Source organism: Haliaeetus leucocephalus, unplaced genomic scaffold (genome assembly GCF_000737465.1).
Source record: "Haliaeetus leucocephalus isolate CR32 unplaced genomic scaffold, Haliaeetus_leucocephalus-4.0 Scaffold161, whole genome shotgun sequence".
Lineage (NCBI taxonomy): Eukaryota > Metazoa > Chordata > Aves > Accipitriformes > Accipitridae > Haliaeetus > Haliaeetus leucocephalus.
The window spans coordinates 1,235,899-1,262,907 of NW_010972597.1; the positions used below are offsets into that span (position 1 = coordinate 1,235,899).

At 47.7% G+C, this 27,009-nt stretch overlaps 1 protein-coding gene across 1 annotated transcript; it reads left to right on the forward strand.

The window, feature by feature from the left end:
* Window positions 1-396: 396 nt before the first annotated feature.
* Window positions 397-27,009, forward strand: PNPLA2 (patatin-like phospholipase domain containing 2). Its single transcript, XM_010562564.1, has 9 exons — window positions 397-786; window positions 17,148-17,380; window positions 17,564-17,629; window positions 21,646-21,855; window positions 22,798-22,858; window positions 23,798-23,965; window positions 24,418-24,550; window positions 25,303-25,425; window positions 26,277-27,009. Exons 1-9 carry the CDS (start codon window positions 600-602, stop codon window positions 26,539-26,541), a joined length of 1,446 nt encoding a protein of 481 aa, XP_010560866.1. The 5' UTR covers window positions 397-599; the 3' UTR covers window positions 26,542-27,009.

Below are 27,009 nucleotides of genomic sequence, written 5' to 3' on the forward strand. Positions count from 1 at the left end.
AAACAAAGGACTCTACCTGCAGGAAACGCCAAGAACTTGGGAGCAGAGGCCTCCAAGAGCAAGCATGTTTTGTGGGGGGAAGACAGGCTGCTGCCCCGGTACACGGCAAGGCTTGGGGTGCTTGTGAGGAGCTGTAATCCTCTCCTTTCCCCCTCGCTCCTCGAAGGAACGGGCTTAGCCTCTGCCGCTGAAGGGAGGAGGCGGTGGTACGGCTGCTGCGCTTCACCGGGCGGCGAAAAACCGCAATGCCCACAGGGCCCGGCCTCCCTGGGCTGAGGGGGGGGTCACCGGAGGAAGGGTTGGAAGGCGGGGCCGGGAGCTTCCCGCCCTCGGCCGGCGGAGGGGCGATGCCACCGCCCCTCAGCTCGGCCCCTCCGCCGGCCGGGGGCAGGGCCGGGGCCGCCTCATATAAGCTCGGCGGCTGCCAGCAGCAACCCAGCGGCAAAGGTCGCCGTGCTAGTGACTGTCTACTTCCGCAGCAGCGACTCGCGGCTCTCTTCCTCCGTCCCGCCCGCTCCGGGGCGGTGTGATGTGAGAGGAACCCCGCGGCTTCCCCTCCTCCCCCCCGCAACCCCTGCTTTCAGCGGGGCGCGGAAGCCATGTTCCCCCCAGACTCCACCTGGAATATCTCCTTCGCCGGCTGCGGCTTCCTGGGTGTCTACCACGTCGGGGTAGCCAGCTGCCTGCAGGAACATGCCCCGTTCCTCGTCGCCAACGCCAGGAAGGTCTACGGCGCCTCAGCCGGGGCGCTCACCGCCACCGCCCTCGTCAGCGGCGCCTGCCTCGGTAAGCGCGGGGCGGGCGAGGAGCCCTCGGCGCCCGCGGGCGGCCCGGGGCCGGCCTGAGGTGCCGGCGCTGTCACAGCGAGGCCAGCCGGCTGCCAGAGCCGAGCGCTCCTTCCAGTCTTGCCTTCGTTGTGAGGAATTCTTTTGAATTAGAACAGCAGTGGGGGGGAATGGTGGTGGAAATAGCGCTCCGCCGTCCCCCTCCTTCCCAACTGCGTGCGGCGCTTTGTTTTTAATACTTTACCTCAGTATTCACACCCGGTTCCTCGCGGGTGGCGTCCGAGAGGGTGTCGGAGGCACCTCGGCCCCGTCAGGCCGTGAAGAACAGGTCCGAAATGGGCACCTGGCTCCCGTGGGATGGAGGGTGGGTGAGTGGGTGCCGCTGTGCCCTGCAGCGCAGGTGTCTCCAGAGGGGACCGCTGCCCCATGTCAAGAAGGTATTAAGTCCTCGTTTTGATCCCCACCGTAGGGAAGTGGACTTGGGGTTCGGTTCTTGGGTTTGGCTTGCTTGAATGTGGGGCTGTTGGTGAGGAGAGGAGCTGTCCTCTCGCCGTGTGGGTGCCAGCTCTTAGTGGCTGCAAATGGGAGGCGAAGCAGCTGGAGATGGAGACGTCAGGCAGGGTGTTGAGTGTACGGATTAGAGTTGAACTCTGAGTAACTAGGAAATCTCTCTTTATTCTTTCTTAGCGTCTTTATTTCTGGAAGAGGGTTATTCCTTGGGGTGTAGGGCACTGGGAAATTTTACTGCCCTCTGCAAGAGCTTCATCACCAGTTTAGCTAGATATTACCTCTGTTTTCAAGTTACAGAAGAAACCTTAAAAAGTTATCTGTGAAGCAGGCACACAAGGTAGTCTGTCCCTGCTTAGGGTATGTCTGGGAAACAGCTGAAGAGAATGGTGTGTGGTGCTTCCTGGTTTTTTTTTCTGTTTTGATGTTTAGCCATTTTGCTTATGGGGGAAAAGTAAACAAACACACGCTAGAGTCTGTACTTGGAAGCTTTTATTTTGAGGAAAAAAAATGCAGAAAAGTATCTTAAACTTGAAAGGGGAATGTGGTGTGAGAGAATCAGGTATACCTGTTTAGTCTCAGAGAATTACAAGCCTCTCCTAGAGCCAAGTGAAACCAGAGCTGTTTACTGCTTGGACTCCTCTCACCTTGATCACAGGTGTCTTTCCACGTCACTCCCTGTTCTTTGGGGAGAGGTAGAGTTTTGAGATGTAGCCTTCAGGTAGCAAAAGTTAGCTTTTTCTGTGTAGTTTCATCTGAATTTTCTCCCTCCTTAGCATTTTGTTTACAGAAATGCCCAATGAAGTGTAACCGTTGCTTCTGGAGCTTGATGGGAAGCTCTTAACAGCTGTTCAAACCCCAGCCTGGGATCTCAAAGGCTGTAGTCATGCCATGGAACCAGCTTTTATCATGGACAAGGGAAAAGGCCTTCTCTAATCCCTTTTCCTTCAGGGATCCATTTGCTGATAGCTGCCAGGGATTTGGTTGCTTTACTTGCTGTTGCTTCTGTTGGAAGAAATGGCTGCCCAGTTAGTTCCCTGGCTTGGGTGGTCCCTGTGCCACTCGGAAGTATGGCATAAACATGAGACAGGGTGGCGGTAGTGCCCAAACCCTTTGCCTTGCTCAGATGCCATTATAGTGCTGAGCAAGTCTGTTATCATGTCTACCTTGTTGTTGCTATTTATATGTCCTGAGCATCCACGGTGTGATAGGCATTGCCTTCAGAGAGTTACCCAGCCTGGTAGAGAGCTTTCTGTGAATCGGGATTAGTATAGGTTTTCCTGCTCCCTATGAGGTACAAGGGGAGGCATGATAAAGAGGACTGAGTTACGGGTGACCTTCTAGGCAGCATTCACCTCCCTCCTGAAAGAGGGCAAACCATGCTGTTTAAAGCCAGCCAAGGCTTGGATCTTGTGTTTTTAAATTCTGTCTGAAGTTTGACTTTTCTGGGATACTTTTCTTTTGACTCTGCTTGTGTGGCTGGCATATATATATCTTGGGTAGAGAGCAGCTCTAAGGCAACAGAGCTGACTTCTGGAAGTAAAAGCAAACGGGGTGCTTGGTTGGGGCATGGCATCACTGCACTTTGTCCCTGTCGTAAACTCTCCTGACAGTGCAGATTCCAGGCTGAGGTCCAGGGTTTAGAATGAAATCATAAGGAAGAAGGGGACGGTGGCAGAAGGTACAGTGGCAGCCTGTACTAGGAGAGCAGTTCATCCTAGTACAGGCTGTTGTAGGATACCAAGTATCTGTGTTTGTCATGCAGCTGGTTTCTCTCTGAGAGCAAGTGTAATAGCCCATGGGCTTTGAAGCTTATGGCAACTGCTGCCCTGCACTGTCTGTTGCCCTGTCCATCAAATTGAAATGCTAAATAGTGTGTCTTGGTGGATGACAAGCAGAGTGGAATTTTGCAGAAGCCTTGTTTATTTGGCTGTGTGTAGATAAGGCTAGTGCCTTCAAGCATCTGTACGTGGCTCTGAACTCAATGAGACTCTACTGTGCAAAGAGATATACTTCCTGGGGAGGAGTGGAAAAACCTCTTCCTTTGGGGTTTTTCTTTGGTTCTGATCCTTTGAGACCCTGATCAGAGAGAACAGGAATTTTCCTGGACTTCGGAGTGTAAGATCCCACTTAGTGGTTTCTTTTCCAGCTTTTTCCTTCTGGCCTTTGCACCTGTTCAGCTTGCCTCTGAGCTGATCCTGCCTTCTCCCCGAACTAAGACTATGCTGTCATCATTTGTATATGGCAGTAAGGCTTCACTATGGGCTAACACTGAACTGAAAGCCCTGACTAAATGATATGCAGCCTTGAGAGCTCCCTGTGGGCTTCAAAGGTGCATTTGAGAATACCAAATAAAACAGCACTGGGCATGCATATTAGCTAGGCAGAGAACCTTATAAAAAAGAGGCCAGGAGGTATTTATGGTCTAATATGACCTCACCTAGCTCTTGTTAAGCACTTTACCATTAAGGTGCAGGGATCTTGGATTTATTCTCCAGTGGTATTTTTTTAAAATAGTGGTATTGTCCCGCATCTGAGGTGCTCTCTCCAGCTTTGAGATTATTCTGTTCACTGGCATGAAAAAGCATTGCTATTTTTCCACTAGAATAATCTGTATGGCTATCAGGGTGCATCAGGCAAAGTCTCACATGTTTATGAGTGACTTGATTGTGCATACTGCAGTGTTGTAGCATGAATCACTTTTTGTCCTGAGGGTTTCCTGGGAAATGGCCTTCTGTCATGCCTGTGTCTTCTCTTGGGGCTGTTGGAGTCCAGCACACCAGGAAAAGCACCTTCATATGCCAATGCCTTTTGTGCGGGCTTTGCAGTCTCCTCCTTATGTGTACCTCAAATCCTTCACAGATTCCAGGCCTGGAGCTCTGAGGATGCTTACCTGTCTGAATAAATCCTTAAGTCACTGGCCTGGATGAGTAAAACTGGCTTATGTGACATGATGAGACTGTCCTTTTTCAGTCACAAGTAATGCTAAAATGCAGCTACTGTTGGATTCTTAAAGCTTAAATACAGAGTAGGGGATATATTTTTGTTAACGATCTTGAATCATCTCACTCTGGTAAGCTATATGGGATTTGGGGTGCCTGCTTTGGAAGTGTAGCAGCCTGGATGGATGATGGAATGTGAACCTGTAATTGCTGAAAAACTGTTTTTGAGCTGATGCTAAGGTCCCAGACTGTGCTTGTGACTCATAGTTAACCAACAGCATTTCATTTGTCTGTGTAGCATGTGAGTATTATCTTATACAGCTTTCATCTGAGGGTGGGTTGGAACTGCTAAATTGCTGCTTTTTTGGGGGGAGGAGGTGGGCTCTGCTGTCAGAAGCAAAGCCAGCTATCAAATGCCTGTCTGTGGGAGTTAGCTGTTCTCCTAAAGCATGACAATTTCAGCAGAAAATGATAAAGCAAGCTGAGGGGATGCTTCTAGTACTAAGAATACAGAGAGGAGGCCATATACCTACTAGATTGAGTAGCGTTGTTTGGGGTGTTTGTTGGAGAGCTCTTCTTGGGTTGTTTACGGGATTTATTTATTTATTTTTAACTAGGATCTTAGCCAGGACTCTCTCAGGCTTGACCTGAGATGAAGTAGCAGTTATGTGACATTCAGGTTTCCTTGTCAGCTGTCACCATGTGACCACCAGGAAATACGCTGCTGAACTGTATAGACTTTTTCCATTGAGTAGCAGGAGGAAAAAAAACCCAACAAACCAAACCCTTTCTTACCTTTTGAAATTGAGATAAAGAACGATAGCAGCATCTTAAATGTTGTGCTCCTGAAATTTGATTATGTGCATGCAAAGACTTAAGGGCTGGTCACAGAGATTATTTTTTCTCTGTGTGTGGAGTCCAAGACCAAATCCCAGATTGAAAGAGGGAAATAAATCAGCTTAGTCTCTATGGAGTCCTCAGAGCAATGCCAGTTTATGCTGGCCAAAGCATGAATCATGAAGCTTATCCTAGGACAAGTATGTATGATGCTGTCTTGTGTGGCTGTGTGAAGAGATCTGTAGATCTCCCCAGGTACAGGAAGGAAAGCTTCATAGCATCTGTGGCCTCTCAAAACTTGAGTCCCTCCCTGCACAGGAGATTGTCATTTGTATCTCCTGCAGAGGCCCTAGCTGGGGAAAAAGTTGTTGAGCTCAGCAGGCCCAGCCCAGCCAATGGAAGGAGAGGCACCCTTATGTACATACATGGAGATGTGGATGTAATTCATGGGGCACCTCCTGGCACTCCCTGGAAGTGGTAAAGCTGCTGCTTCTTCCTCTGGTGGAAAGGAGAGGTGGGTAGGGGAATGTTCTGTGCTGACATAGTTGGGAATGTTCACTGGTCTGGTGGAGAAGCTGCTGTGCCTGGATGAGTGCCGTCAGCAGTCACAGGGCTGCAGACTCTGGTGTCCGCATGAGTGAGCTGGCAGCCAAGCAGCCAGAGCACCCTGCAATACCTTTTGCTGGGAGGGAGAGAGCTTGTTCCTATTGTCTGCCTGGGTCTAATAAGGAAGTTCCTGTGAGGAAAGGTGCTCTTGCAGGCATCGTGTTGGATGAGTGCAAGGGAAGCCAAGTAGCCACTTTTAGCAAAAAACATAGTTGTAGCAATGCATGTGTTTATTCTTTTGTCACCTGACATAGACAGCTACAGGACATGCAGGCAGAGCAGCTTGGTGCCCAGCCTTTCTCTGTCAGCCACAACAACAGCTGTGCAGTCTCAGTGGCAACAGCACAAGCAGTCTTTGCATGGTCATTCTGACCCATAATTTCAGCATCTCTCTTGAACTTGTAGCATGTCCAGGCTGTTCCACTTCTTTCTGCCTCTTATCTCCCAAAACTCTTCAAGGCACCTCCAAGTCCTCCCTGTAAAATATGAGATTACGTTTGGAAGTTGAGTTTAGTCCTGATAAATCAAAAACCTTCCTCAGGTTCCTTCCAGGTCCAAACTCCTGCTGCTGTAGTGGTTACAGCAGCTCTGCCTGCATGTCTGGTAGCTGATGGTGTTTGTTTTCTGTCTGTCAGAGGGCTGCGCTGCCTTCCAGCACAGCGGGCTTGGGAATGACTGTAGTCCGATGCTAGCCCCCTCCCTGCTCGCTCTCGGTTTCTCCAAGTTTCCCTCTATGCCCTCCATGAAGCAGGGATGAAATGTTCATTGGCTTGGCTGGAGAGGATTTTCAACTCTGTGCTTGCTTTGTACTGTACTTGAAGAGGACCATGCAAGGGCTGGAGAAATGGTAATTTGGTCAGTATTCCTTCTTTCCAGAGCTGGGAATGGACAAGCCTCCTAATTCCAGGGCCTTTGCAAAAGCTCAGAAATCTCCTCCTCCAAGGAGCAGTGTGAGCAGGTGACTCCTGTCCACCTTGCTCTCCATGAGGCAAACCCTGCTGCTGGCTGGATTCCAAGCTGGCAACCACTTTCCCATTGAGTCCTCTGCACTTCTACACTTCCAATGCCCAGCTCTAATACTTGGCCTCTTTCTTTCTGCTAAATGTTCCTGAGACTTGAGGTGAAAGTCAGGATGTGCCTTCAAGAGTCTAGGAGTTGAGGGAGCCCATGTATGTGTATTTGCCTTGGGCTGTCTTTCTTGTCAGGCAGGCATAAGGCACCAGAGAGAGTAAGCTGGTGAAAAGGAGGGGTAGAGGAAATGACTCCATGCAGAAGGCCCTAAATAATTCTATGTCCTTGGGAAAAGGCAGAATGTGTCCTGGAAGTGATAGGGTCTGGGGCAGTAAAAAATCCCTTCCAAGGAGCGCATAGAAGGGAAGGAATTGGTGAGCCTGGGAGTGTAGAAAAGATGCTGGAGATTGTTGTAGCTCTGCCTGTTGTAGCTACAAAGGCCGAAGGAAGAGAGGAGAGAGTTTGGCACTTGCAATACAATAGCTGCTTGTGACAGGCCTGATCCTGTCCCTGGGGTTGTGCTGATCTGTAGTACAGTGTGGCTGGGAGAGCTGCCTTCAGTGTTCTGGAGAAAGGGACTCTTCCCCAGCTGAAAGGCTCAGAGCAAGCCAAGCTCCATGCGATCCCAGTGGTGATGAGTCTGGACGGATGGCATGCACTTTGTTCTTGGTGCTTGGGATACATCAGGTGTAGAAGCTGGTAGTTTTACTAGAACCCAGGGCTTTGTGCTGCCTTCTGGCACTTGCCCAGACCTGAAATTGTGGTGCTTTCTGGTACAGATAAAGACCAAATCTACATTGATGGCTTCTGTCTGAAAAGTCCTCTGGAATCGGCAAGCTTCATGAAGTGCCTTTTGCAGCTGTTTCCCAGGCTTTTGGCTGTACTGTGCTTGGAGGATTTCTTATGAGAAAGAACCATTCTCTTCCTCTTCATACACTGCAGTTTGTTTGGATGGATACTGGTTTTGGAAGACTTTTGGGTTACGGTTTAAAGAATTGAGTACCATTTTAGCATTGGAGGCTCTGGCAGTGTCTCTGAGCTGCCACTCCTGTGGATTATCTAGTGTAGCATCCTGAAATAGAGGTGGTGGCATCTGAGGGTGTAAATGAATTAGGGAGCCCTTTACATAAGTTAATAGCAAGAGCTGCTCTTGCCAGCTTCATTGAATGCTGCTGATTCAGGGCTGGGTCTGGCAAAAAAATTATTCCAGTGTATCATGGAGGCAGGGTGTGGATTCAGGCTGCCATAGTTATGTGATGGATGGAGAAAGTTAGAGCCCTGTTCTTCAGAGTGGATTATCGGCACAGGGAGAGTTACACTGATTTATCTAGCCCAGAGTTCTTATATAGTGGGATTGGTAAAAACTTCTTTATGGGAACAAACATTTAACTACTAGCCATAGTTCATTCTGTGTGTGTGTGAGCTTCAGGTGGACTTTGCTACATCTGTCTTGCTGGTCTCCTTGCTTGTGCACTGCTCAGCCTTGTGGGAAGGATTGAGCAGAGGCTCTTCCCTTGCAGGGGTCTGTGCAACCCTCTGTGAGTATCTCCTGTCCTGCTCATGTGGTTGTTTTCAGAACCCCAGTCATCTTGATGCCTGGGATTTGTGGCTCAGGGACCACTGTTGATGTCCGTGGAAGAAAGTTAACATCAGTCTCCAGATATTCTTGTGTCATGGCTCTCAAGGAATGAAGACTGCCTTGTGGTCTGCCTGAAGTTGCGTCCCACATAAGCTGCTTCATCAAAATGAGATTCCTTCTAGAGCCAAATGCCCCTGCCTCTCTTCTGAGGACGACTTTGAAATGAAGCTTCTCATTTTAATTCCTTGCTGGAGCCTGCTCCGCTCATGCCGTGGCTAGTGGGGAAGAGTTCAGGGGTGTAAGGTGACGCCTAGCATGCCTGTGTGAGATGGAAGGGCGAAGCAGGCACAGCAAGCAGCATGCTTGCAGGTGCATGGGGAGGTGCTCGGCATGGATTTGAGTAGTTGGCTAGCTGTGCAAGCATGAGGGAGCTGGGCACGATGCAGGCTGAGGGCCAGTGGAAGACTTCAGGGCTATTCCTTTCATTCTGTGCCAGGGTGTTAGTAGCCACGCAAGTGTACAGTGGGAAAGGATGGGGAGAAAGGAGACTGGCTGCTCTTTTCTGCATGATAGAGCTAGCCCTACCTCTGTTAACATCTCTGGTGAACACAAAACAATTGCTGCCTGCAAGCATGCAGGAGACCATTCAGCAGGGGTTTGACTGAAAGCCACCAAAAGCTGTGGGGGGGCCTTGCTTTGGTGTTCATGAGCCCACTGAGGGTACAGGCTAGTGTGTGATAAAGCTGAAGGGGATGCTGGAGCGGCAGCTATTTCTTCAGGCTCTGGAAATAGAAATGATGACTGCTCACTCTACTTTTTGTCTTTGTGGATCTGTGGTGCATATGCCTGGCAAAGGTATCTACTGTCCTGTAGCACTATCTCTCTTTTTCCGAAGCATCTTGCCTCTAGTGATACCTCCCGTGTGAAGTGAAAACAGTGCACTCTTTCTCGAGGTTTGTGGTGCTATTCTGCAAACTGACTCTGAGAAGCGAGTATGGAGTGTGTGTGTAACATTGTGCATGTGGGTAAGACTTGATCGTTCTGCACCAGTTCAGAATAAAAACCACTGGAGGCTTTTTGTGTTAGTGGTTTTCACTCGGATGAATAAAGCGAGAGTTGGATGTGGTTCCACTTCTGCCTCTGTGCAGGGCAAAGGAGAAAGGCAATTTCACATTATTACAACATGTTTTTTGGTCTGTTTATCCCCTCTGCTAGCTTTCTCTCGCTGAGTACTTGCTTTTAAAAAAAAATTACCCCAAACCCAGCATTGCTTTGGATCAGAGTGAGCAGCAGGGATTTGAGCTGCACCTTCTCTTACTCTGTGAATCCCCCTTTCTTGTCACCCCATGCAATTTGGGTTGCACTAGAGTGTTGACAGGGATTGGTGGATGGATGAGGACGGGACATGGCTTTCAGTGCAGTTTGCCTGGGCTCCTGTGCAACTTTTCCTTTTCATGAGCTGTTAGAACATTTAATTTCTCTCTAATGCAATGAACAGAAATGCAGCATTAAGCCTTATATTAGGGAATTACAGTGGAGAAAGGTGAGGCTTGTGGGGATTGCTGTTGTGGTTGTGACAGAGGATGATCCTGGCTGTCTGCCTGAACTGAGCTGCCTCTTGGCCTTCCTATTGATTGTTTTGCAGGAGCAGCTGTGCTGTTTTCTGATTTTTTGTTGCAAAAATAAACATTCCTGTCCTGGCCGCAGAAACAAAGTGGGCCTCAGCTTGGAGAACATCAGTCGCCTGGTGAGGGTCTGGTGTGCCAACCCTACATTAAGTCTGGTGCAAGGGTTTAGGTTAGAGACGTAATCAAGCCTGGCAGCTCTTGTGCCTGTTCTCCAAAAGCCTTTTTGCTTCTGTACAAAGCAGAGCAACCTGCCTTAAGGTGAGATGAGGCATGAATTGTGCATCTGCGCTTTGGCTTGCATGAGGGTCCTACCCTGTAGGTACCAATGGGCAGACAGGCGGGCAACAGTCACTGTGGGCTGCCTGGTGAGCTGCTCTGTGCAAGAGGAAAAAACATGGGCAACTTAAAAGCAGATCTCCTTAAGCTCCCTGTATCCAGGACGTGACAATAGTTCTGGTTCATCTGTTAACTGGTATCTAGAGCACACAAAATAACCATCTCTCTTGGCTCAAAGGGGGAAAATGGCTCCTTTTGGTTTGGCTTTTTTTAAACAGCTGAAGTGACCAACAGCTTTTTGCCTTTTTCCCAAATTTTACTTGAAATAGAAGAGCAAACATTTTGGGGACAAACATGTTAATAAGAGGGAGGCTTCTGGCTCTGAAGCAGTTGCAGGTGATCTGGATTTATTTAGCTCTCCTGCTGCAGGCTGTGTCTTGGCACTGTTTGTGTCTAGACTTTGCAATGCTCAGTGCTGAGAATCTGGGCCAGAAAGTGTTATGGGCTGAGCCCTTCCTTCAGCATTTGCCTCTGGCTGGGAGAGCTGGCCCTACTTGAAAAGCTGTCTTTTCCTCTTGGTGTTTCCACCTGCCCCACCTGTAAGGTCAGAATAGGTGTTGCTTACCATAGTCTGATAGGGATCCCTAGGAGTTACTCCATTACGGTGTGTATCAGTGCTCCTCACCTTTCAGCAAAGGGGGAGAAAGATTGTTATTTACAGCCAGTGGCCAGGCTTTCTAAGAAATGTTTTGCAAAAGCAGTTGCTTGTTGAGCTTAGGGGTTAAATCCCTGCACAGAGCCCCTGTTGGGAAGGGTTACCTGCCACAGGGAACAGCTGGTTGAGCAGTAGGGCTGTCTGCAGACTGAGTGGGTATGTGTTGTGTGGTGAGTTGTGTTTGCTACCTATGTATCACCAAAAAGAAAAAGAAAAGCTTCCTTCCTGTATCTCTTATCTGGAGCCAAGTCAGCTGAGCTGTTTCTTATCTGATGGCAAAATAGTAGGAGAGAAGGATTGAGTGAAAACCTTAAAATAAATATAAATTAAATATACCTCAGAACAACAAAAATTAGGGAAGTCCCAGAAGAACAGCTTGTTCTGGTATGTGGAATTTCTCAATATTACTGGCTTACAGGAAGATGTGCACAGATGTGAAAAGAATTGTTGCCTTTAAAGGCTCCACTTCCAGCTGCCATCCCCTAGCCTCAAATGTTTGAAAATGGGCGGATTTTCTTTGTGTTAAATAGTGGGAGTTATACAACTCCTGGCAAGTGAGGGATAGGCATCCTTTCCACACTCAGTGCTTTTAGGCATCTGTCCAGGATTTCACACTGAAATTAAAGAGCTGTCACCAGCTCTGGGGTACACCTATCACCTGAAGATGTCTTATAAGGGCAGATCATAAGACCTCACTCTCACTTTATTTCCTGCTGGCATGAATTTGTCTTTGAGTCCCCCTTTGACATCCATCCAGCCTCGCTGATAGGCAGTTGGAGAACATCTTGGGTCAGGTTCCTATTCAGGACAAGTTGGCCTTTGTTCAGCTTAGTTCAGCTGAAGGTCTGTCTGGTTCTTGCTCTCTTGGGACAACGAGTGGAAACCAGGTTGCTTCAGTGTGAGTGTGGGAAGAGGAATGGAAGTCCAGCCAAGCAGTGGAGTCTTTCACACACTGAGGTCACTGTGTACAAGAATTGGGGTTGTCCTTGGGTCACTGGCACGTTGCTATGCACTGTTTCTTGGGATGAATGAACGGGCACTTTCTGGCTACCTGTGAGGAAACATCCAGTAAAGTTCTCTGTTAATTATTTTCTAGATGTCAGCTTGCAAACTTTTCTTTCCGTGCCTCTTGTTTACAGCTTTAAGTTTTTGGGCTGTTGACAGAACTGTGTTATAATTAGGACTGTATCATCTCCTGGGGAGGGCCAGGCAGGAAAAGCATGTGCATTGCTTACTCTCAATATTCGGAGAAAGGCAGGTGCAGGAGCTGTGTGTGCTGAGCTGCACCAGCTTGGGGATTTGTGCCCAGGAAGAAAATGGGAAAGCTCTCCTGAAACCCATGCTCATCATTGGACACTGGCTTTTAGCTCTTCCATGGATGAGGTACAGCAACAGCTGAAATAGCAAGGGACAGGCAACCAAGCTAAATTAACCTTGAGGGAGATCATGCTAGTAAATTCCTTCTGACTCATCCTATTCCTAAATCCAGATCTGGACTGGGATCTACCAATGGAAGACATGAGAGCTCCAGTGATGCTCAGCAACCATCTGAGTTGAAAGCAAAGTGTGTTGATTGTAGTGAGGGACGCTTGCAGGGAGCATCTGTGCTGAGTATCACACAAACATCGCTCGAACAGATAGCTAAGCAGAATTTAAGCAGCTCCAGAATGAGGTCGCTGGTTACGGTACACAGGAGCTGGCTCCTGTCCTGAAAATCTTGCGGTCAAAATAGCTTGGTCATGCCATCCCAAACTAAAAAAGCATTGGACTCTCAAGGTGCTGGAGGAATGTCAAAAGCACCTGCACTTCCTTCTGCTAGCTGGCTTCCTTTCAAAGCTTTTGGTATTGGTGTGTGTGGCCAGTCTGGAGCTGGAGGTTGGGACTGAGGAGAGAGAGGAGTGGTGTGTGTTGCTGATGTGCAGGAAGGAGTCCATTGGAGTTTTTGTCAGTGTTGAATGAGAAGCAGGTTTAGCAAGGATCTGCACAGTTCCCAGCCTGCCCCATTAGTCCAGGTAAGGTATGGCATCTGCAGTCTGGGTGTGACCTCTCTGTCCATGCCTCCTACCAGCAGGGACAGGAGATGCTGTCCCTACATCCATCAACTGTCTGTGCCATCCTCTGTTCTCCATTCCTGTTGGAGAGCCTTTCTTTTAAGCTTGCATGCTGTTTACTGCTGCACTAGCCAGGGAGCAGGAATGTCCCTGGCACAGAGGGTGATCTTTGTGCTGATATGGAGCTCTTCCAGAGGGAGCTGCAGTGTCATGGGTGAGCCGCAGTCACAGGAGCTGCTGGGTGGAATGTCCAGAATGCCTGCCTCCCTCTTCAGCCTGCTCTGCTCCTATTTTTGTTTGTCTTAGGTTTTTTTTTTTTCCACTTGAAATACTTTATGGGTCAACTGTCCTTTTGCTGGCTGGCAAATGGATATCAGTGTGGTCTAACGTCAACAGGAGAACGTCATGGTGCCCTTGGTGCAAAAGCCCTGCTGCTGAAGATGCAGGTCTGAAGAGGCTCTTCTTCCCCACTCATCACCCCTCCTGCCATAGGGTGTTTAACCTTTGCGATGGTCCTCATCCTTATGCACTGCACAGGCTTGAAGTAGTCTTTCTGTTTCATCTCAGAGCTCTTAGCTGTGCTTAAGGGTCTTCCAAGCAGCCTGGCTAACATCAGTTTTAGGTGATTGATCTTCAGCTCTTCTCCTTTTCTAGAGGCAGAGTAGCAGCAGGCTGCTGTGGCTGGAGGTGTTTGTATACAGTTATAAATATCATGTGCTGCTTGAATGCTTTTCAGGTTAGAGAAGGGTAGTTTAGGGGACGCAAGGCAGCAAAGACTTAGATACTGGGTTATTTTAGAGTCGACCGTGGCTGGTGGGGGTGAAAGCCAGTTCTTTAAGGGAATGATCTTGCTATGTCAGTGTGCTAATGTGAAGCTGGCTTGACATAGCTTAAAAATGAAATGCAAACTAGCAGCTGCCTTCAGGTCTTTTCCCATGGGTAACAGTAACTTGCCCCTTGTAGCCACTGCAGAAGGATCACAGGATGAACCAGCAGAGGTGGAGCAGCTGGTCTCCCTTGTCTGGCAAGGGACATGTTGGGGTGTTTTCAGGACACAGCTGTCTGATGCTCCTTTGCGTCATCACAACTGAAATTCAGATAAGGACGATGGCACTGCAGTACTCGGGTTCATGTATAACACTACCCACTGGGGCAGTGGTGGGGGCAGGGAAGAAAGGGTTATGGCTTTTCTAATGAAAATGGAATATTCCACATATTAATATAATTTTTAGAGGAATATTGACTTAGAAAATCTGTATAGGGAGAAGTGTTGAATTAAGAGGTTGGTGGGAGAAGAATGAAATGTTTTCTCAGAAAGCAATACCAACTATTAGGGATTGTCTCTGCTCCTTGGTACATACTTCAATAAGGGAAGAGGAACTTAATTTAGCTTTTTCACATGATCCTGTGTCCTGAATCGCCAGATCTATCAAAAACCATGGGAAACTTTTCTGCGGACTGGAATTGGCACTGGACTAGTCCTAGTAATAATTGACAGCTTCTGGCTGACCCCCATAGGTCTTGTCTCTCTTGACCACCTCTCATTCAGCTGCTCCCTCTGGCAGGCTGTGAGCAGAATTTGAGCTAGTTTTCCTGGAATAGCACTTCTAGTAGTAACAAAATTAAAACATCTCACCTCTTCTCTCTCCTCCCAAATGTATTTCCAAGACGACTTGCCATCTGTCATGGAACTAACTATGTAAACCTGAATTCTTTGGCTGAACTCTCAGCTAGCCTTATTTCCAGGAAAGCTGGTGGTGCTGCATATCACCCTTTGCCCCTTACTTCCCACAGAGCTGTTCTGCACTCAGCTTTGGTACAAGGCAGCCAGCAAGTCCAACAGAATCACACGTGCCCTTAAATTGAAATATCTCAGAAGCTCCTGTGTGTATGCATGTATGCACACATGTATTAAAAAAAAACCAAAACAAAAACCAACAACAAAAAAACCCAAAACAACAAACACCCAGAAAGTATTCAAAGAATGAAATTACTAATGAGCAATAATTCTTATTTTGTCGTCTTGGCTGTGAAATGGTGATAGAGCAGGCAGCTGCAACTGAACTCTCCCCTCAAGTGCTGAGACAATCTGTTTTTTGGCATAGTTAGGACTTCACTATTTTGTTTTTCTTAAAAAAACTTCCAGCTCACATTTTAGCTCAATCACAAGCTCAATTTAATTGCAGTTGTTTTCAGTACTGCTGTCAAATCTTTCTGCACACTGAGATGCCAAGTCTGAAAGCATCATTCTCTAAGCACTATCTCTTGGGTGACATCCACACACCCCCAGCATGGTGTTTGCACACAGGGTGAGCTGCAAACTCAACACCCACCCCGCTACTGTATTTTTCAGCTAAGCCAGCAACTAGTGCAGTGGAGTTTCCTGGGGTCGTGTGGCCAAGGTGCTGGGCTGGGATTCATATGGTTTTTGGCTTTGTTGCAATTTCTTTGTGTGTCTTTCCTCCCCTGGTCAGATGTGAAAGTGTCTTAGGGAACACTGAGTGCTAATGTCATGGTGCTGATAAAATGTAATTTCTGTGAGGCTGACTTCCTTCTTGTTGGGAAGGATGTTGAACCATGTGGCTACTATCTGGAACAGGCTGGGCTCAATGGCTTACTGCTAATTGAGTAAGTAAGATCAGAATTAGACTGCTAAACATTGCTCTAGGACAGAGCAAAAGACTGGGATTATAGTGCTAAAAATTGCTTCAGAGGGGGGAACTTGGATTTTCTCCTAAGTTGCTACCTCACAGTGCCTAAAATCCTGACCCCAGAGCCTCTGGTCATGTTCCAAGGGTCTGGTTCTGTGTGTACTTGAGCTACTGGTGTTGATGGGTTTCCTAAGCACAGAATCGCATTCCCAGGCTGTGTTGATGGGAAACATGTCACTGGCACACATGTATTGCAAAAGAGTGGGATGTGTCAACATAGCATTGAGGGTGTTGTTGCTCTTATCTTCATTATATTTGTTAACGCAGGTCTAACTTGGGTTCTTTCTTTCTGCTGCCTCCTTTCTGCAGTTGCAGGACTGGGTGGGAGAGCAAAATGGAGGGATTTCCAGTTGGCTTGAACTGGGATAGTCTTTCATCTTTCTCCAGGAACTGAACTTCAGTTTGATTGGAGAGAAGTCTGAATTTGTGAAAGCATGTCTCTTTTCTCCTGGTTTCTTTAATTCTTTCTCTCGCATTCTTCTTGCATGTATATTCCAGATGCCCCTGGGAGTGCAGTGATTGGCTGGTACTTAGAGGAACTGTTGACTTGTATCTCACCATGGCTAGGAGATGCATACAGAAGCAGCAGGCAGTGTGTGCAAAGGGCAGCATGCTGGGCACCAAGGCTTTGGCTTGGGTTGATGTTTTTGTTTTGTTTTCTTCCATCCCCCCTTTCCCACTGGAGAGCTCTGATGTTCTTGCCAGATTTGGCTCCTAGTGACAGTGAGATAATGGGCTTAGCAGATGCCTTCCCTTTTGCGCAGATGGGATGTCTCCTCTCTTCCAAACCCAGCTGGGTCACTGTGTGCAAGGGTAAAGCAGACATGCCTTCATGAGTCGTGCTTGCCATCAGGGCCTAGTTTAGTGTTGTGGAATTGGACACAGAAGGGACAGGACACCAAAGACTCTGCAGGAGGCACTAATTCCCTAATGGAGCGTAGTGTCTGTCTTGCTCACCTGAGATGTGGCTGACATTCACAGCAGAGCTGGGATCACTTAGCTGGAAAGCACTGACATTCCTGTTTACTGGCACTTTTGCTTGCAGGCAGATGACTTTTTTTCATGTCAGAAAGAAGATGATGCTTACTAGAAAAGTTTTAGTGGAAGATGTTTTGAAGTGGATTTGGCCATAAGCTCAAAACGGTTAAAGCATCTCCCTTGTTTTCTTTGTTAGTCTGTGTTTTCACCAGCCCTGCACTGGCCAGTGAAACAGGATTAAGAAAAAGTATGAGGCCTTAGCCAGATGCCTGTGATCTTCCTTGACTTTATAAAACATATGTAAGATGAGGGTATCTCTTTGCAGTGGGGGAGTATGAGGGCCAAGACAGCAAACTTCCGTGACTTCTGTAACACTGCTCATAATAGCCTCTCATCTTGAGTTATATACCAGCCAGTGGGGAGAACATTTGAGTAAAGCTGTGAATGAGGCTTTTCTATGCCTTATTTTGTAAAGGAGAAGGCTGGTTTTGCTAGGTGTGTTTTTCTTTCTCTTGTTGCAGGTGAGGCTGGTGCCAGCATTATTCGAGTGTCAAAAGAAGCCCGGAAGAGGTTCTTGGGCCCACTCCACCCATCTTTCAACTTGGTGAAGATCATTCGGATCTGCCTGTCCAAGACTGTGCCAGAGAATGGGCATGAGGTTGCAGCGGGACGTTTGGGTATTTCCCTGACACGGGTCTCTGATGGAGAAAATGTGATACTGTCAGACTTCAATTCCAAGGAGGAGCTGATCCAGGTGAATGGAACTTACTGCAGAGGGCTATGCAGGAACTGCATGCAGCTTTGTTTTGCCTTAGTCTCTGATATCCTTAGTACTAGACTATAATTGTCAGCACATGCTAGTGTGGTGTTGCAAGAAGAGTAGTAGGTTCAGTGGGCTTTGATCTCTTCTTACATTCTGGATCTCTTTCTCCCTCAGGCCTGTGTCTGCAGCACCTTTATCCCTGTCTACTGTGGGCTGATACCTCCAACCTTGCGTGGAGTGGTAAGTAAGACTCTCAAGATGCTCCTTCATTAAATAATGCACTAATGAATAAGAAGGCAGAAATGCTGGTACTCAATTTTGGCAGTCTTCTTGCCGGTCTGCTGGCAGCAATTAGCCTGAAGAGGCACAAGAAATTCCCAAATAAACAACTTCCAACAGTGGATGTGTCTTATTTCCACTGCTGCCTGCAGTTGGCTATAAAAGTCCCAAAGACTAGAGGATTTAGCATGATAGTAATATATAGCAATCTGGGCAAGTGCTGGCTGACTTAGCAAATGGTTCTCCTGGCTGCTTGGTACAATGTTGTCCAGCACTGAGGCTCCAACCCTCTGTATGTGGAGAGAACTTGGGTCCAGAATAGAAATCATGAGTGTAGTCCCTCTCCCGTGTGCCTGATGCTTTCTGCAGGGTTTTAACTAGGAGTGCTGATATCAGACCTCTTTTCCATGGAGTTCTTCCTGTCCTTCCTCTGACAATAATGTTCTGCTGCCTGCTAGAGCTTTCTTTAACATCCTGTCCAGAGCAATTTCTCCCTTCTGTGTTTGCATGTTAGAAATGAAAACATGTGAAAGCTCTGCAGACCTGGAGTGTCTCTGAATATTGTAGTCATGCTTAAGGGCCTCAGTTGAGCTTGGTCTCCCCTTGAGCTACATAGGTTAATGCACACATTAAAAGGCAGTTTGTTTGCAGACTAAATAGTCAAAAGGGAGAGGGAGAACCGCTATTAATGTATGTGTGTCCTGGTTTCCCATAAGTGACCTGACCAAGATGCCTCAGTCTGTCAGAGCACAGCATCAAATCTGCTTCCACTGCTACCTGTGTCCTAAAAGTGAGGTCAGTTTTGCTCCTGCATAATATACAACTTGGCTGGTTTTGCCTTGTGCAAGCATGTTGGGCAGGGAAGTGACCTAGAAGAAATGTCCATTGTCCAGCCCTTCAGAGAAGTGACAGAATCAGTAATTGTTTGGCATTTGCTCAGCAACTGCAGGCGGGGTTTTGCTCCCACAGCTGGTGGGAGCATAGCAGTAGCTCTTGCCTGACACATCTTTGGGGCTAGTTGAGGTCAGTGTGGATAAGGCAAAATCTCAAAATTCCAAAACTGTGTACTATGTAGGGTTTCTGGAATGTGTAGCTGCCCTGGCACACTTGAGGGATGACTTCTCATGTCAAGATTTCTCATGGGGAAAGGTGGGGAGGGAATATATGAGATGAGGAAATTAATTCCTACCCCTTCCCTAGAAAACCATGGCTCTTTGTGTCTCTGAAGGGGGGGCTGGCAAGGGGAGATGTTAAATTAGGTTGGATACGAGCCTAGGAAAAGGTTTTGAAACAGGACTGCATGCTTCCTAGCATGCCTGTGATGACTGTTTGGCACAGGACAGACTGACAGGCCTGGTGTGAGGACCAGTTTTCAAGGCAATATGACTGTGTGCAAGGTGTAAAATGCATATTCTGCCTTCCTCCTAATCTTTTTCCAGTGTTCACTTCTCAGAGCTCTGGTAGCCCCATGGAGTGGATGATGAAGATGGGTGGGAGGAGAAAAAAAAAAAGGATTCTCACATACCAAGAAATGGAAGGGTCAATAATGCTGTCAACACATGCTCTAGCTGTGAACTGTCTGCAGCATGTGGGTGAGATAAACCCCTAACAAGGGTCAAAAAGCCAGTTGTCAGCTCATGTGAGTGAGGGGCCCTGTGCATGGGGAGGCACGACAAGGGAATGGAACTGGGCACCCCAGAAATTACCCCAGTCCATGAACCATCCCCAAAAGCTTCTACTGCTCAAGCCTGCAGGCAGCTGGTGGTTGCAGCCTGTGTCTCTGTGCTGTTAGGGACTTTGCAGGAGGTTGAAGAGTGGTTAGGCTCGGGTTGGTGGAGGTTCAGGTAAATCCAGAGAAGTGGCAGCTGATCTTGAGTAAGGAACGGTAATTGACATTGGCTTGGGGAATGGTGGACCAGAGAGCAGGGTCTGCACGTGTATTTCTAGATTTCCATGCAGTGAGAAGGCTTTGCCTATCAGCCTTGTTGTAGTTAAGCCTTTCTAATGGCATCCATGCACTCATGCTGCCACCCTCAGGAAAACATATGTTTTTGCATCCTTACCGCAAAACTAGTGTCTTACTTAAGTGGCCAAAACACTTACCTCCATCTTCTTTAAACAAAGCTGGTCCTGCCTGCTTTGCTCTGTCCTCTTCCCACTCAGCCTGTCATGTTCTCATCCCTGCAGAGGGAGTCAGCCAGATGTCTCCAGCTCTAGCTGTGCCTAGTCTGGCTTTCAGTGGAGCAGCCTTGGGGAGACGATGGCAATGACAGTTTGCTATGGTCACTTTTGTCTTAGGGAAAACTGATGCCCACTTCAAAAGGGGGTGAGGGTTTAATTGATTTTTGGCACCTCTGTTGTCTAGAAGGCATCCTGTAAGCAAGCTGAGTGTTACTGTTTCCGAAAGGGTGTACTTCTCCTTGAGTTTAATCTATCCCATCCTTCCACTTTCTTCACTGCCCAAATCGAGGTGGTGCAGGAGTCTCTATGTCTATCTTGATACTGTGTTTGATGAAGAAGGCCTGACACAAGGATAAAATCCCCTGTGCTATGAGTTAGTGCTGCTGTAGCCTACAAATGTAATCACAAGCCATCTCCCTTGAACCTGTAGGCTGTACACAGAGGTAGCCCTGAGGTTTAGTTTGCCCCCAAGAAACCTGTTGTGCAGTCCCCCTGACCCTGTTGCCTCAATGGGAGCTGGACTCCTATAGCTGGATTTGATTGCTTTCAGCCCAAGAGCCTATGAACTGTTCCCCAGGCTCAGAGAAGCTGCTTGAAGAGGTCTCTGCCTGTTTGCCATCCAGAGCAAGAGAGAACAAAGTGCCAAGCACCCTCCAGGCAAAGCAGCTGGCCTTTTCCTAGGCATTGTGCAGCAAAGACCAATGTTGGTGGTCAGTCTGCCTATGAACAAGGCAAAGCATGACACAGAATGGAGTACTTCCTCTTCCAATCAGCATTTCCATGCTCTGCCTGGGTTCAGCCTCTGCCAGCTCAGCTCATCACCCAGCAGAGAGCTGAAAGATGTTACAGCTGCTGCTTGTGGGGCTGTGTAGCTCCTGTATGATGATTTGCATTTGAACCCATCCAAAAGGAGGGATTCCAGGCAGCAAATGGCAGGATCAAACCTGATACAAAATCAGCAGGACTCTTCTGTAACTGAGGTTCACAAGAGCTTGAGTTGCTCTGCAAAGGTCTCAAACTTCCTGCTCTTTTGGCTTGACCTACATCCCCTTCCTTTTATCTTCTGCATGTTGCTTACTCTGCCAAAGGCCTGGGATAGGGATTGTCTTGCTCAGCTCCTTGTGCAATTGTGGTACTCCAACAAGTACTTTGAATTGAGTACATGCTACTGGGGTTGCCCTTCCTGCAAGGGTAATGCAAATGTGTTTATGGTACGTAGGTACAGAACATTCTCTGATAAGAAGGTGCCTGTTAAGAGCAAAACCCAAGTCCCTTGTGCTCTCTTACCACACCACAGCAAGTAGATTCCAAATGTGTATGCATGTGTTGGGCTTGCTGCTTGATAGCAACAAATCAGCTGGTTTTACTCTTGGGTAGCAAACCCTCTGCCAGTGGGACTTGTGTCTGAGCTTATTCATTTTAAACACAAGTGAAAAATGGCACAATGTCACAGTGTGATAGCTTAGATCAGTGCTAATTTGCACTGCAGGTGGTTGTTGGTGTGTCATTATTTAATTGGACAGCAGTTAAACCCCGTAGGAGATGTAAGTCAGCAGTCGCACAAGTGAATATGCCTTTCTCATTGAACATTTGTGACCAACACACTTGACTGTAGCAAGAAAGGGGGATTATAGACAACACAGCTGTGCTATCACTGTTTTTGACTCCTCCAGTGCTGGTGGATGTACTCCATTCTCTTCTGAAGTTGTTGGCATGAACATGAACAGGGACACAGAGTAAAAAAGACGCTTGATCAGTTACGAGAATGAAGAGTGCTTCATTTGTTTTGATTTCAGAGATATGTTGATGGAGGGATTTCTGACAACTTGCCACGATATGAGCTGAAAAACACAATCACAGTCTCTCCATTCTCAGGAGAGAGTGATATCTGTCCACGGGACAGTTCCACAAACATGCATGAGCTGAGAGTCACCAATACAAGCATCCAGTTCAACCTTCGCAACCTCTACCGCCTCTCAAAGGCCCTGTTTCCTCCGGAGCCGCAGGTGAGTTTCCTGACAGCACCAGAACTTGGGGACAGTAGATAGGCACTGGCTATACTGTGCACTTTAGCAGAAGAAGATTCCAGACACTTTAAGTTTTGTATCTTTTGTTTGTCTGTCTTTTAACCTTGACATTATCAAGCCAGTGATGTGGCAGACCTTGACCATCGGCACAAGGTTATATAGGTGGCTTGGTTTTCTTTTGCTACTGGGAGATCTGGAATTTAGGTGGTAGCAGTTGCTTGGAAAGTATTCCCTTGTTGCTCTTTCTAGAGTAGCGTTTGCCAGGAAGTCAGGCTTACTTGTAAACAAGGATGTATCAGCCATCAGAACTAATGTGCTCTTCAGTGTTTTAAGGTCAGGATGGAACTGCCAGCCTGCAGCCAGTGACTGTCTCCTAAAAAGTGCCAGTGAAGCCGGTGGCACTGCAAACAGCTTTGCATGCTTCTGAGCAAATGTGGCCTCAAATAGCCCTGGCATTTGGGTATAATAAGCATGCGTTCATGAGCTGAATTATTTGGAAAAGTTTTTTTTCTGCTGCCTCTCTAGTCTTAGCTGGCTTTATCTGCAAACACAGTGGCCCTTCATGGCATCTGCTAGGACGTATTGTGGGCCGCTTGTCAGAGTGACTTGCCGAAGGCTGCCCACAGCAGCATCACTTCTAGATGGGGAAATGAGGTGGCTGCAAGTCTAAGCCTGTACTTATGTAGGATTCCAGGTGTTGTGTCCCTTCCAATCCAAATTATACTGTGATTCCCATATCCAATGTATTCATGTTATACCTCCCATTCCTGCTCAAAGCCTGGGAAGAGCTGGCAAGGATGAAACTTGTCCTTGGGATGGCTCAGGAGTCAGGAGAACTCCTCGAAAGCCAGCATTGAGCTGGGTGTTTGCTCTGCTCAGCCAATCTCCAAATTACTTGCTCTTGTCTTCCTCTGCCCACAGGTGCTGCGGGATATGTGCAAGCAGGGCTATCGGGATGCACTACACTTCCTGAAGAAGAATGGTAAGGCACTGGGTGTTTGTAGGGTGCACTGAGTTGCCTCTTCTGTGCCAGGCTTGGTGCCTTGGCTTTGAGGATAGTCAATGGTGCATATGAAAGGCAGACGGGCGGAGCTGAGCTGTGCCTCAGATATCAGAATATGGAATTTCCATTAATAAGTCTATTTTAGCACTTCAGGAAGCAGAGGTGGAGTGGACACCTTCCTAGTGCAATGCAGACGGACTCTAACCACTCTGATACCAGAGTGGTTGTTTTGGCACAACTGAGTGTTGAAGCTACTTTGCATGTGCTCAGTGCTACACCAACACAGTTGTTAGGCTCCAGTGCCATTTGGATATCCTGCAGATACCCTGCTCCTTTTTATGTGCAGCTAGGGTATGTCTAATGTGTAGCAGCAGTGCAGAGTGCAGGCACGCCCTCAGCAGCCCCAGTGCCTAGCAGTTTGATGCTACTGTTTCACTCTCTTCTACCTGCAAGCCCTGAACTTTCTTGCCTCCAACTGTTGTAGCAGGTTGAGTGTGTGTTTGACGCCATCTAGTGTCAATTTACAGCAGATCAAGCACATTTGTTTGCTTTGTGGTGCATACCTTACTGGGATAAGAGCAGTCATGCAGCTGTGTTTGTGGATTAAGCTGCAGGAGGGAAATCTTGCCTGCAGGATTGGTGACTGGTAGATTATAGCAACAAAACACTTCCAAACAGCACCCTGCTGTACTTAAAGGGGAAAAGTTGGGATTTCTGGTGGAGAAAGAGAGGATGATCTTAAAGCAGCAAGGTTTCTAACTCATTGTGGTAAGCATTACAATAGATGTAAGCTAAAGAGACTGGGTATGATGTCTGTCTGTCTGGGGGGGGTAGGGTGAAGTGAGGACTAGCACTATAAAGGCTAGGCAAGGCAGGGCAGCTGGTTTGTATCATCCTTATGATATGACTTCTTCTCAGGTCTCCTTCATCGTCCAAGTCCTGCCCGTCCTCTCCTTGCCATAGAAGCACCCCCAGGACAGAAGAAAGAGGAAGAAACAGAAGATGAGGACCAACTAGAGGACAATACTGCCCTTGCTGTTGTTGAAGAGCACATCTTCGAACACTTGCCTCCCAGACTGAACCAAGGTATGAACCAAAGGGAGAGAGCCCAGGCAATCTTCCTGTGCTACCTGGTCCACTTCAGAGGATTACTGGGATGCGTGGGTATTGCTTGTGGCTGGGCTTGGCCATACCCAGGGATTGAACTGGCACCCGCTGATGGTTAGATGGAGTTGGGGCCTCTTAGGTAAAGTTGTGGCTTGCCCTGTGGAGGTTGAATTTGGAGAGTTTGACTCATTTGACAGTGTTCTGCATGGTAAGGAGAGTAGGGGATCTTGTTGCTTACTCCTTTTGGAGTCTGATAAAGCTAAAAGGTGCTGTTCTCAGCTGTGCTCTGAGAATTGCTACCCTGAGCAAGACTTCCTTAAGAAGTGGAAGGTGGAGAGGGAACACCTCAGGCTGGGTAACTTCTGGGGTATGGCAAGGAAGAAGGGATAGTTCCACTGGGGGGATTCAGCCATGTTCTCTTCTGTCTTCAGCTCTTCTGGAGGCTTGTGCCGAAAGAAGAAGTTTCTTGACTGGCATCACCAACATGCTGCCTATTCGTGTTGCCACAGCAATGATGGTCCCCTATATGCTGCCCCTGGAGTCTGCAGTTTCCTTCACTGTCAGGTAGGCCTTCAGCTGGTTCCCTCAGTGGTGTTCTTCCCAGATGAATGGACAGAGAGTAGGATCTTCTCTAACTCTGCAGTACCAGAGTTCCTGGGGAAAGAGTTCCTGCCATTTAACATACATATGAAAAAAACCCAAAAAAACACCAAAAACAAAAATCACAAAACCCAACCTGAAACTTTTCCTACCTTCATGTGTCATTTAGCTACAGCCAGTACTTCCAGCTTGAAGAAAGATGGCTGTGTGCTGGAGCTCGCCCTAGAAAATGGTGATAAATTTTGGAGCCTGGAGAGAGACTTCTGAACTGGGAGTGCAGGGATGAAAGCAGAAACCACACAAGAGGTGGTTCCCCTCTGGAGCGAGGGGTAGAGTAGTCCCAGCCATTTCCAGCTCTACTCTTACACGGCTGGGAAGACAGGTCTGTCAGACTTGTTCTTAGTACGAAGTACTCTATGAAAAGTTTCTGGAAGGAGATAGCTTGTGATAGAAAGGCTTAGGGAAAAACACTTTCCAAATCTGAAAATGGATGAGAAGTATGGAAAGTGCAGACACAAAATGTAAAGATAAGTTCCTGGGTTGTTCTCAACCTTCACAGCTTCTCCCCCTTAATTCTGTGAATGGTAGTATAAAAGGCCTTTAATGCATTTGTCACCAAAAATAATGAGTAACCATTGATAGGAGGTAAAACTAGCATTCTTTTAATCCTATCCTTTGTGTGGCCCAACTAATGGTTGTCACCTATCTCTTCCCAGGTTGCTGGAATGGCTCCCAGATATCCCTGAGGATATTAGATGGATGAGGGAGCAGATAACTGAAATCTGCAACTATCTTGTGAAGAAAGCCAAGAAGAAACTGGGCAGCCATCTTTCAGCCAGGTATGGCTGCTTTCCTCCACAGCACTGTTCTGGAGGAGCCCTCCATTTCCCCTTTCACCTTTGACTTCTACAGACTCTACTCCAATGGAGCAGAGCAAGTAAGGCACAAATTGACCAGAAGGATTTACTGGCCAGCCTAAAATGCAAATCTGGTCCATGGTCTCTTGGCTTCCTTGGATAGACTCAGCACATGGTCTCCTTCCTTCTTTCCATTACAGGGCAGACCCTGTAATGAAGCTGTTACTACAGCAATAGGGCAGAAGATGTAGGTCTAATTAAAACAGTATGCTAGCTTATTCCATGCATCTTCCCTGTAGAAGACATTGGTGCTTGTCTTTCTGGCATTTGCTGGCCCAGGATCCCCTAAAAGTTCCTTCCAAGAGGTTTTTATGTTCAAGTGACCTTTTCTGCCTTGAGATCTAGGCCTGGTTTAGGGTGGGGAGGCACTAGGGTGGCCAGGAAACACCAGAGGGTTTCCAAATGAGACAGAGTGCTTTGGCTCTGTGTGCGTGCCTGGGCTTCTGAACTGAACTCCCTGCAGTCGGCCGTGGCTTGAGGCTGAGGCAAGACTGTATTGCTTGGATGGGGATAGGAAACTGTATTACAGTAGCAGGCAGAAGGTCCCAGCTGTGATTTGAATCCTAGTACAAGGGTGTGATTCTTACCCATGAGAACTCATGGTCTGAATAATCAAGAAATGTGAGGGGGGGAAACAGGCACACACAGAGACTTCTGACTAAGGTCATGCAGTCAGTGGTAGAGCAAAATAGCTCTATGGTTCTGGAGCTCTGGTCTTGTGACCTGCTCAAGTCTTCCCATGTGCTGATTCTTTGCATGTGTTTGCCTTTCAGGCTTTACTATCACCTGGAGCTTGGAGGGCCCCAGAGCCTGCCCATTTCTTCCACATCAGCCTGTGGTGAAGCACTGCCTATGTGGATGAGAAGCAACCGTTCCCTCTCTGATGTCATGATGAAGTGGGAGGAGTACCAGCGCCAGCTCATGCTGGGCTTACTCTGCATCAATGTGGACATGCAGGCCTCCCTCTTCCCTCGGGAAGGGTTTCAGATAAAGCTTCCACCTCTAGACTGTGCAAAAGAGTGCCTGCCACTCTTCTGAGCCTGCTGCCGTGAGGGGAAGGGTGGGTGGGAAGGGGAGCAGATGTAGGGTAGGACCAGTCTCATCTCTCAGCAGCGGGCTGCCCTGTGCTCCTGAACATGCTGCAAAGGGGATTTCCCTGGGATGGAGACTGGTGGAATTGACTGTAGCCATTTGTTGCCCACTGGGCCAGGGAGGGGGTCTCCATGTTCAAAGACACACATGGACTGATACCTTGCTCTAGACTTGTGTTGAGGCCTGGCCATTGCCCACGTCCAGGCTGATGCTGACCCAGCTGGGCTCTCCCAAATAATGCACTTTGAATTGCTGTTGGCTTTTTACCACCAAATAATCAGGATGTAGATGATGCTCTCATGTTCATACAGCTTTTAGCTTTGTTTTTTAGAGCATTAGTCTTGTTTTTTCTTAAATCATCTGATATCCCTTAGCAATTTGTGCTACTGAAAGATGGAGTAGCCTCTTGCCAAA

Bases quoted from the DNA above. Each gene is read 5' to 3' on its own strand.
- PNPLA2 (XM_010562564.1), top strand. From the start codon at position 600: ATGTTCCCCCCAGACTCCACCTGGAATATCTCCTTCGCCGGCTGCGGC. The intron at 21,856-22,797 runs GTGAGTTTCCTG...CTCTGCCCACAG, and splicing joins TGTTTCCTCCGGAGCCGCAG to GTGCTGCGGGATATGTGCAA. The intron at 25,426-26,276 runs GTATGGCTGCTT...TTTGCCTTTCAG, and splicing joins GGCAGCCATCTTTCAGCCAG to GCTTTACTATCACCTGGAGC.